Source organism: Sarcophilus harrisii, chromosome 4, assembly GCF_902635505.1.
Source record: "Sarcophilus harrisii chromosome 4, mSarHar1.11, whole genome shotgun sequence".
Classification (NCBI taxonomy): Eukaryota; Metazoa; Chordata; class Mammalia; order Dasyuromorphia; family Dasyuridae; genus Sarcophilus; species Sarcophilus harrisii.
Window position 1 is genome coordinate 461,524,263 of NC_045429.1, and position 11,610 is coordinate 461,535,872.

An 11,610-nucleotide genomic window follows, 5' to 3' on the forward strand; every position below is an offset into this window, starting at 1 on the left:
TTGACCTTGCTTTCCCTGGATGCTGAGGACTGCCCAGATGTCTATTCTGTATTCTACTGCAGGCTGGAAAATACACGTTTGAATGAGGGATCTTCAAGTTGTTTTTTAAGAGATATTTTCAAATTTTACAACATCCTTTATCTTTAGCACTTTGTTTTGTCTTTTGCTTTGATTTTATTTTGTACTCTTTTCATTATCATTATTATTCAATCTCTGAAAAATATATTTACATAGATGTGCATAAAATATGAGGCTAAAAGCAGCTCTAGGGTTTCATTGGCTTAGGGAACTTCCAGGGGAGGAAGCTTCTTCTACCAATGCTGATCAGCATTTTCTCTGCAACCCATAGCCCTCCGAGATCACGAGACCCACATGTGGCCATTGTATACCAGAGATGACTTGGGCCTGGAGTTCTGGCTTTGAGAATGGCTCCCTGGACACCAGATTTATTTTTCAGTGAGCCCCAAGGGCATCATTGTATTAAAAGAACTCTAGAATTAGAAAATGTGAAATCTGAAGTGGACCTTGGAGCTTATTTAGCCAAGTATCTCTGTGATAGCAAATTGCTTGCCAAGCATGACATTGGCCCGGGAACTACGGGCTTGTATGTACTGGTAGCTTAATAGAGATGCTTGGGAATGTTCCACAGCGACATGGAAGAAAAAGATTTATAGGTGAAAGACATACAGATGTACTTTGTTAATGTTCAGCTCTTCGATACTGGGATGATTTGCCATTTCCTTCCCCACCGCATTATATACAGATGAGGAAACTGAGGCAAACAGGATAAGTGACTTGCCCAGTGATCACACAGATAGTGAATATCTGGGATCAGATTTGAACTCAGGAAAGTGAATCTTCCGGACTCTGCACTGTGGCACTACCTGGCTGCCACCATGTACCATGGGTCTACTCTATGCTCATGATGAGCAACCACATATATAGGACAGAATAAGAAGGCCTTTTGAGTGAAACTTTGCAGAAGGCCAGTCTTTCACAAGACTCCCTCTTTGTGTTTGCAGGGGAGTAAAATGACGGGATCCATGATTTTGCTGAATTGATGTAATACAAGCCCGCTTTATAAAAGGGCTTGACTTTGGTTTGGATCAGTGTTGCATAGCAGACTTTGGGTTTGCTTTGTCATTGGAGCACAGGTGTGCTAGAATTTACATGGAAGACGCGCTGCTATTCACAAGAGAGACAGAAATCAGGTCCTATTGGAATTGTCCCACATAGGCCTGCTGCTTCAGAGAACCTTATGGTTCCCTTTGTACCACAAATGATCATTCTTAATTGATTTTTTTTCAGATATTGAATTTTTTAAATGCACAATACATTTATCTTCATGAATCTTGACTAATTTTACAAATCAGTCTTGAGAGTCTTAAGTTAGCAATCATCCCATAATAGAACACCTGCTTCTAAAAAAGAGCTATTGGCTGAATAACAAAAGAGTCGGTGAAGTTGCTGCTTTTAACCTTTTATCTCCAGAAGCAGTGATGCTGAAATTTGATGAAATAAACAAAAGAAAATTGCCTCCAATACTGTTTATTTCTTTGGCTCCTGATTCCTTGTTAAATCAATTGTAAGTTGTAAAATCATCGCAAGTGTAAATGCTGACGTGTTTTAGGGACTGCGTGTGTGGCAAAATGCAAGTAGTGTTAGGTATCAAAAGCAAGTAAATCTTCAGCTGTAAAATCTTAGAAGTATTTTTCTAAAATATATATCTGCATTCATCAGTAAGCCAGAGGCTGCTAAAATGCTTTTGGCTGCGGGCCCCACTGCCAGAAAACACAGCTGAATAAACAGCCCTCAGCTGGCATCCAAAAGAAAGATGATCAGGTAGGGGGACAAGAGGGGACAAGGGGGAGCGACTTTGTGGCCCTGGGAGACGCCCACAGGCTCTGCCACCTCAATATTTATATAGCTTGGAGAAACTGCTCGGAGTAATTGATTGATCTCCTGGGGAGGACGTTAAATCAAGGTGTTACTGGCTTCCTTGTATATATAATTATATGGGAGAATTTCAGGAAGCTCAGAAAACACAGTCCTTCCAAAGGAAAGAGCTTGAAAGTCCAGACTGCACTGTGCATGATGAGAGTGTGTGCGTGCGTGCGTGTATGTGTGTGTGTGTCTAGGGTATGAAGAGTGAAGGAGAAAAAGGGAAGAAAAGAAAGATGTTAATGAACAAGGAAAATGTCATTTTTCTTTTGATAAAGTCACTGGTCTGTTTTAAGTTCAGCAAATTAGATTATGGGGCATTTAAGCAATGTAAGTACAGGTTTGAGCACTGTCATTTCCCCCTCCCATTAGGGAAGATAAAGGTATTTATCTGAAATGTACTTCCAATAAAGAGATTTCTATACATTTGAGTACATTTGTCAGAACAGGCCTATCTTTAGAGAGATCTCCGACTTTCTGGACAAGCAGTCACTTTTTCTTGACTGAGATTATTGACTTGAAAATTAGGTTTACAATGTCTTTATTGTGGCTGATAGACACATAAGAAGCCATAGTTAGACTGATGAAACTATGTTTTTCCTCTAAGAGTTTCAAATTTGGCACCTCCTGATATCAAAAGGGTCATTTCCCCCAAATATGGTCTCTGAAGTTCTCTCTTGATCTTGAAGAAAAGTTGTACAAATCACTTGCTCTCACTTTAGCCCTAGGATGTTTGAATCTGTCTTGTCTTCATTGGAATTAATTTTTTTTTTACTCTTAAACAAGTAAAGATTATGTTTTCTGAAGAACGCATAGTTAACTGTGTATAACTGAAAAGTGAATTATCCATGTCGTCCTAGCTCATTTCCTTCACAGCGAACCTATTCCCAGGTTGATTTCTCGTCCAACTACCCTTCCAATAAAATGAAATAAGTAAATAACAGATTGAGAATATTATTTAGATCTTAAAATCTCCTATGCAGATCACATCAAATCTTTCAGGTAACGCCTTATGAGAAACAGTTGTTTTTCTTTTTTTGTTTATTATTTTTAGCAATTGTTTTTCAAATTATTGATATCATTTATTCACCCTCATTTCTAATGTATTCCTTTTTTATCTCCTCCCCAAAGTCATCCCTTGCAGCCAATCAATAAAACAATAACAGAGCATAGCTAAACTAACCAACACACTAGTTGAGGCTAATGGTGCTGTATATGCCATTTCTTTTCTGGAACCAAGTTTTTAGCAGGACAGCATTCAGTTTGATGCTTAAGATTTTAAATCCTTTCCATGCCCAATGATATGGCCATTGAGTATAGAGTTTTCCTGATTCTGCTTATTTCACTCTGCATCACTTTATATCAATATTCCTTTATTTCTCTGAAAATCTGTTAATATTCCACAATACAATATAGTAACTTTTAAAATGTGTTCCCTTTACCAGTTTTTATTTTACTCATGATGTTCTAGAGTTAAGAGAGATGTTGATGATTTACCCATCTCTTCCCATTTCCTACTTCCAATTTTGTAATTGTATTTTTTACAATTTGTAATTGTAATTCTCCATTTTGCCTTCCCAAGGTCAAACAGCTAAGTTAGTGGATGAGTCTAATTACAATTTTAAGTCATTAATCTAGAATAAAAACTGATCTTTGAACTTCTGAGTTATAGTGGTCTGAGATTCTGAATCACTTCACATTCATTATCCTGGAGCAACTTTATTTAAAATTCTGAGTTGCAGAAAAGCTTCTGATCGATGATAATAGAAGGAACTCCATTGGGGATTTCCATAGTCCCATCTAAATCTGAATTGTATCATTCTCTGCTGTTTAGAGTCTGTCAAGTCTTCTCTTCCTAGAAAGATTGTAACCTCACAAGGTAAGAGTCTTGTTCTAGGCTGCTTTTGTGTCTCCCATCTTTGTTCTTCCTTAGATGTTTCCTCCTTGTGCGGATGTAAGCAGAACAGAAGCTTGGACGTGTTCACCTAGCTGAAATGATTTGGGTTTGTCAAAAAAGACATTTTTTATGGAGAGGCTCTGAGACCATGAACTGTTTTTTTTTTTCCCCCAGTTACATGTAAAAATAATTTTAAATATTCATTTAAAAAAATGTGAATCCTAGATTATTTCCTTCTCTCCTTGATTTTCTTCTTCCTCAAGAAGAGAAACAATTTATAGATTAAAAAGATTATAAAAACCCAAAAATAAGGTTTTTAAAATTATGCTCTAATCGTCATCCAGACGCCATTAGTTCTTTCTTTACAGTTAGATAGCATTTTTCATTATAAGTCCTTTGAATTGCCTTGGATCACTGTATTGTTGAAAACAGCTAAGTCATTCAGAGTTGAACATTGTACTGTATTGCTATTGCTGTGTGTACTGTTCTCCTGATTCTGCTTATTTCACTTTGCATCAGTTCATATAAGTCTTTCCTGATTTTTCTGAGAACAGCCTGGTTGTTACTTCTTATAGCACAGTAACATTTCATCATAATCATGTACCATAACTTATTCAGCCATTCCCCAATTGATAAACATCCCCTCAATTTCCAATTCTTTGCCACCACAAGAAGAATCGCTACAATATTTTTGTACATATAGGTCTTTTTTTTTAATCTCTTTGGGATACAGACCTAGTACTGGGATTCCTGGGTCAGAGGATGTGTATGGCTTTATAGACCTTTGGACATAATTCCAAATTGTTCTCCAGAATGGCTGGATTTTTGCTCTTATGTGCTTTTATGTCACCCTCAACCAAGGTAGCCAACTTGTGACTTCCATACTAATGGAGTAAGACATGGAACTCTGATCTCAGTTACTCAGTTCTTTTGTTGATTTTTGTGTCTCTTTCGCCATTTTGCCTGTTCTGATTTTTTAGTTGTTTTCTTCAGGTACAGGTGTGTGTGTGTGTGTGTGTGTGTGTGTGTGTGTACGTACGCGTGCGCGCCTCCTTTGCCAATTTTTTTTTCATGATTTTCTTGCATCCCTCTCATTTCTTTTTCCAGTATTTCCTCTGCCTCTCTTATATTATTTTTTAAATTCTTTTTGAGCTCTTTTAGGAATTAATTTTGGAGCTTAAGTCACACTTCTCTTTAAGGCTCTGGGCACAACAGGTTTGACTTGGTTGTTTTCTTCTGAGTTTTTGTTTTGATCATCCCTGTCATCATAGTGACTTTTTTGTAATCAGGTCCCTTTTTTATTCTTTGCTCCTTTTCAAGTCTTATTTCTTGATTTTGAACTTTATAACAAAGTTGGGCTTTGCTCCTGTTGTGTCCCAAGCATTAGTGGTTTTATGTAGGTGTTTCAAGAGCTAGTGTATAAGTTTTCAGTTCTTCCAAGGTGGTTTGATTCAAAGAGAGGTGCAGTCACTGCTGTCTGGCTGGTACTCTGGTCTTAGAGTGACCACAAGCATGCTTTCTCCACTCTGGAACTGCAGCCAGGCTCCCTGCTCCGGCTGGTATTCATCTTTGCCCTGGGAGTGAGACCCAGGACTGCAACCCACATCTGCATGTGGTCAATGCAAGAGGATCTTGCACCCAGAGGGAACAATCTCCTCCTGGCCAGTTGTGTAGCTCGAAAGTTCCAGAAGCTATTAGTGGGGGTCCATTGTCCCCAGGGCCTGATGCTGGCTTGCCAAGGTCCTGCCTTGGCAACACGCTTTCCTCTCACCCCTGTGTGGCGGACCCTTTCCTGCCAACCTTCTAAGTGGTCCCGAAGTGGAAAATTGCTTCACCCCGGCCTCTGGCGAGTTCTGCTGCTCCAGAATTCATTTTGAGATGTTATTTTAAAGTTGTTTGGGAGGGATTGGGGAGAGTTTAGGCCAGTTCCTGCCTTTTCCTCCCCCTTCTATCCCTTTTTGGACTGTACTGACTCTCCATAGAAACTGTCTAGCAGCTCGTAGGTTGGGTTTTGGAGAAATCACCCACACCTAAAGCACTCTGGGTGGGAGATGTGTGGTGGTGAGGTTGTATCTCTCACCTTTCACATGGTGCTGCTCTTGCACAGGAAGCATTCAGTCAGCACTTGTTGGCTTATTTTGGATACAACTAAATGTTGGGTGACATCGTTTGTACCTTTGGGAGGTCATGGTGTATTTTATCCAACACAGCCTTACTGAAAAGGGCAAGACAGACAAGTAGCAGGGTATGGACCCCCCTCCTCTTCAGTCATGCTGCTCCCTGTGCTCTGAAAACTGCCCTCAAAGGAGCTTTATCTGATGAGCTTGGAGGAAGAGGAGAGTCAGAAATAGGGAAGACTTGAGCCGTGGGACTCTCATCTGTGAAATGAGGAGATCGGACACAATAGTCCCCGGGCCCTTCTGGCTCTGGTTCTCAGATCATGCTCCCAGCTCTGCCTCTTGGACAGGCTTGGGGGTCAGGGGCCGGCCTGGGGGGTCAGGGGCAGGCAACAAGGTTTAATGATACTTGGGCCTTGGGTCGTGTTCTTTTGGGAGTCAGTCAGGGCACCTCAGGTACATGCATGGGCACCCCCATCACAAAGAACTGCTCACGCCACCTTGGCAGCTTCCAGCTCCCTCTGTGTCCCTAAAAACTCACTTGTTTCCTTTGGCGTTGAGATTTTGTTTTCCTTTTCATTTACTCATCCTCGGTTTGAGATTGTCCCCTTTTTATCTTCAAACGTTCCCAGGACAGACCGCTTCTGCTGGAAGCAGCCTGGAAGAAGGAAAAGGACATCGTGTCCAAGGAGATTGAGAAGCTTCGGACGTCCATTCAGACTCTGTGTCGGAGCGCCCTGCCCCTGGGCAAGATCATGGACTACATCCAGGAGGACATGGATGCCATGCAGAACGAGCTGCAGCTCTGGCACTCGGAAAACAAGCAGCATGCGGAGGCCCTGCAGAAGGAGCAGAGGTGAGGGTGGGCAGGGCCCCGGCAGGACTAGGGGAGGGTGGGCAGATCAGGGCAGGCAGGGCCCCAGTAGGACCAGGGGAGGGCGGGCAGAGCAGGGCAGGCAGGGCCCCAGCAGGGCTGGCAGGGCCCAGCCCAGTTTCCCCCTCCCCACAGTCCTTTACAAGAGCATCGTGTGTCTGGGACTTTGAGGAACAGGCCCCTTCACAGGAGCATTGCAGCCTGGGAATTCATCCTGACATAATGAATGGCGTTTCAAATGAAGGATGAGGTGATTTTAAAATAATATATCAAAATTCCCAAAGCTGTGAAGCCATTTAAAAACTCCAGCTGTGGGGGTGGAAAACCTTAACCAAAATGGAGAGCCCTTGGTAATAGAGCAGTGAGACCTCTTTAGGAGCCTAGGGCAAGACTGGCTCTGGGGTGATATTTTGGGAATCGTGTTTTCCCACAGTGTCCTTAACCCCCAGAGTCTCCTCTTTAGCGTGCTGGGATTTCTGTCCATGCTCTGAAATGACCTCAGTGTTTCAAGACACCAGACTTGCCCTGGTGCTCTGACCTCCAAGGTCATCCAGGCCAGCCCTCTCATTTTCCACTGGTGAGAAGCTCACCCCAGATCATCTGGAGAGTAAGGTCAGAGCTGGGGTCAGCCCAGTGGACTCTCCCAGGTGGTCCCTGTGCTAAGAATGGACAATTCCTCTTCTCTCTCATCCAGCCTGCCGAGCTGCTTTCCCTCTTTTGATTCTCTTTTAGACTCCAGCTTTGTGACTGTAGGGAGAGAGCGGCCTCTCCTCTCTAGGGATCAGGCCTGGGGTTCAGGAGAGGTGTGGCGGGCAGATACCTCTGGGGAACATCTGCACAAAGATGAGACCACAGCTCCCGGAAAGCTGATGAGCTTCCCAGAGGGAGGGCGAGAGCTCAGGCCTAAGGCTTGGGGATCAGTGCGCGGCTCGCCAAGAAGGCAGGACACACAGATGGAGAATCGAGACTCCAGGGAGGCAGAATCCAGGGAAGAACAGGGATCTGGGAGGAAGGGCAGGAAGGCTCAGGACTTCCCAGTCGAGAGGTCCCTCCAAGCTCTGGGCCCTCCTTCCCACTTGTTACAGCTGGTTCAGTGTAGAAGCGCCCGTTCAGGGCTGGCCCCGGGGGCAGAGGCCTCAACGAAACACATTCAGGAATACAAGCTGTGCTGAGGGAGAGAGAAAACCTGCACAGGGCAGTGATACAGTCAGGACTCGGGGGGCAAGGGGAGCACTCAACTGGGACCAGGGGGATCAGGACCAGCAGGGGAGAATGCAATTGAGTTTTAAAGAATTAAGAAATCTGTGGAGTCTTGGGGGTGAAGGGAAGAGGGAATAAAAAACTCCCCTTCTAAAGTCTCACTGTCATGGCTGATTTATGCCTTTAGCACTTTATTTGGAAATGTTGTAGAAAAAAAATTCATTAAAAAGACTTTGTTGCAGTGTAGTCTCTCCATCCGTTGCCTCCTTCACACAAAGGTACCCAGGATTGGGAAGTGCTCATTGTGGCCTGTGGCATGGGCAATAGCTCACCCCCAGTTAGTTCTTCCCTTCCTCTTCACCCAGTTCATTTTCCACATAATAGTCTCCATTTTCTGTCCATTTGGGATGTACATTTTACAAGTGTATTTGAGCATGCAAATTTAAGGAATATTTTCAGAAAGCTTTTTCTTTGGTCCGCCTTGAATCTGCTTGAGAAAGGACCACACTTTGCACAGTAGAGAGACTAGAAAGTTCTCATGTCGGTCGTATCTCTGTTTAGATTCCCATTAATGCAGTAGACGATAAATCCTCTTGGAGGGTCAAGTAGCTAAGTCCACGCTGATGATCTGCCCCTTGCCCTTTCCGACAGCATCACGGACTGTGCGGTGGAGCCGCTCAAGGCAGAACTGGTCGAACTGGAGCAGCTGATTAAGGACCAGCAGGACAAGATCTGTGCGGTGAAGGCCAACATCCTGAAGAACGAGGAAAAGATCCAGAAAATGGTCTACAGCATCAACATCAGCTCCCGACGGTGAAGGCCCGACGACGACCTGGTACTCCGTCCATTTTACAATAAAAGGGAAAGATGTGTGTATGATCGAAAGCTATGTCCATCAGCCACGGCGGGACCGAGCTTTCCAAATGTCGGTGTGTGGCGAGGGTGACCACCTGGACGGCAGTGGGGTGAGGATTTGCTGGCCACAGCCAGCTCCCCTCCAGCACACCCTGCAGGTCCCTCTGCTTGCACACTTGCTTGGCCGGTTCTTCTGGGGAGTTACGCAGAGTCCACGTTATGGCTGCAGATGACCGAGTCCCTCCTTTCTTTCCATCCTCCGAGACCAGGTCCCAAATTTACCAGTCGTTTCTGCCCTCCGGGTCGGAGGGATCCTTCTAGGTCAAGCACAGAGAGACTTGTTGCCGGAGTAATTGAATGCTCAGATGCTAGTCCCTTTATAAGTAGAACAGAAAGGCCTTGAAAAGGCTGAGAATGGATCCCAACTCGTGTCTGCGTTTGGAAAAGGTTAATACAAGTGCACATGTTCTTTTAAATACTTGTCTGTCTTCATGCTTCTTGCCTCACTCAGACTCTGGGGTTCCTCTGCACTGTTTTCCTGTTGGTTTCTTGCATGTTTTAAAAGTTGATGATTTCTTTCAAATTTCACATTTTTCTGGATGTCACAAATTATCCGAGTCCCCTCTCTTGTCTGGCCCGTGTGCGTGTTGCCGCGGGCCAGATGCAAGCAGGCAGCTCGCTGCAGGCACCATCACCATCCCCTGAGTTCAGGAAGGAGCTCAGCCTGGCCTCAGTGGGGTCCCGGCGCCTTCGCTTTTGTCTGGAGGAGGATGGTTCCCCAGTGCAAAAGGAAGGTTTGTAATGACTGCAAAGAGAAGACCAAAGTGGGCATGTTTATTATCATTTCCAGAAAGCTTACTTTTTTTAAAAAAAATCTCTTTTTATATTATTTATATTAAGTTTTGCATTGACCTATGACATTGGAGAAACATACAAAAGTCTTTAAGTTACCGGATAAAGGATTTTGCTGTATCGGGAGACGTACTTACCAGTTTTCGATTCTGTCTCCTGCTAGTTACATTTCGAAATTTCGGATCGCTGAGCTTATTATGTATGTGCACTGAGGACAGCCCTGGTCACCCATTCCCATTATCTAATCCAAAGTTAACTTCCTTAGGAATGACTCCCAATGGCAGTTGAGTTTGCCCAGCTGGCTTTGGCAGATGAGCCGTGTACTAAAGCTGTCATATGGCAATCTAGATGGAAGAGGTCAGGGAAGATCCTGAGAATCTCTTCTTTTTAAAAGCAGAAGCCTCTGGGCCCCCTCTCCGTATGATATCTTTAATTTCTGGAGAATCTTCCCTGACTCCTTCCCTTCTACATTCTCATCTGCTTATGGTCTCTTCTACACTGGACGGCATGATGAAGCAGCACTAAGATGATCCCCGTCATGCTTTGGGACAAGATGCCTTTTATGCCTTTTATGAATCTTGTAAATAGGACCACAATTTTTGTGTAGAAAGAATGGCAAATATACTGTATGTGCATAAAAATTTGTACAAAGTAGGGTCTTAAAATTGTATCATAAAATTTATTTTTCTTTTATATAAAACTCATTAAAAACAATCACCTATTTTTTCTATGAAGTGTATGAGTTGTACAGTTCAGTTCACACCTGGAAACCTTATTTATAAGCATTTGAATTATCTGTTTTGGACATTTGTGTATTTTGTTTTGTTCTTGTATGAAAAGTTCAGGGAAATTCCTTTTTTCACAGTGATCCGACGATATTTCCATTGTCTGCATTAAATGAAGTTTCCTCGAAGACAGATAAGCATTTCTCAGAAGTTCTAAGACCATTAATGATGTTCTTGGTATATCAGTTCAGATGGTTGTTTCGGCCTCTCTCTTGAATACTGATTAAGTCCTCATCTTGCTTAGTATTTTGAAAAGATACACAAATAAGATCACCTAAATGCTTTCCCCATTTGGGAACTTTGATTTATACTTTTTCAGTGAATTCTAAAATCACACCATATGGGGATTTGCCTGAAAAGCGACTTGGTGGTGAGTCTGGGAAAGAACGTGGCCGAGATGGGCTTCCCAGCCACTCGCAAGTTCTCAGCGAGCCGTTTTTTCAGGGAAATAGTGACCCCACTGACACTGGCTCAAGAGAGTGGACTCGGTGACCCCTAGCGAGGCTGTCAGGATTTGGCGTGCTGCTTTCCACAATTCAAAGGTCTGTTCCGACTTTTGGGGGTAAATGAACCTCAACCCGCAGGTTAAACTTTGCCAAATAAAATGTCCACAAGATCCCCCGTGTCCAGTTCACATTTGTGGGGTTTTCTGCGTCAGACAAAGTGTCCGACTGCATTAGTGGAGGGAGTGTTCCTCGGGAGAATGTCCCACACTTAGGGCGTGGGGGAGGGAGAAAGGAGCGGGAAGGAAGTGATGGGTTCTTGACAAGTAAATTTCTTGGAGTAGGAATGATGGTCGTGGTCCTGGTTGTACTGGCAGCTCACATTCAGGGCTTTAAAATCTGCAAAATGTTTGTCTGAATAAACTACAACCAAAAATAGATTTTCAGAATACATGCAGAGAGTTTACAGCAGTCACCCTTGCAAAACCCTGTGTTCCAAACTTTTACTCCCTCCCTTTCCTCCACTCCCTCCCCTAGACAGCAAGTAATCCAATATATGTTAAACACATGGTACTCTTCTATACCAGAAAAAAAGATGGATGAACCTCCTCCAAGCCCCCAAACTGCATTGAGAGGTGGTTGGAAG

At 43.5% G+C, this 11,610-nt stretch overlaps 1 protein-coding gene across 12 annotated transcripts in view; it reads left to right on the top strand.

Annotated features, from left to right (window-relative positions):
* TRAF3IP1 (TRAF3 interacting protein 1) overlaps positions 1–11,137 on the top strand; it is a 64,515-nt gene extending 53,378 nt beyond the window's left edge. For all 12 annotated transcript variants that reach the window (XM_031968263.1, XM_031968264.1, XM_031968265.1 and 9 more), the window contains 2 exons: positions 6,588–6,811; positions 8,681–11,137. In XM_031968263.1, coding sequence (XP_031824123.1) covers positions 6,588–6,811; positions 8,681–8,846 — 390 coding nt within the window. In that variant the 3' untranslated portion in view covers positions 8,847–11,137. The remainder of the gene's footprint in view (positions 1–6,587; positions 6,812–8,680) is intronic.
* The last annotated feature ends 473 nt before the right edge of the window (positions 11,138–11,610 follow it).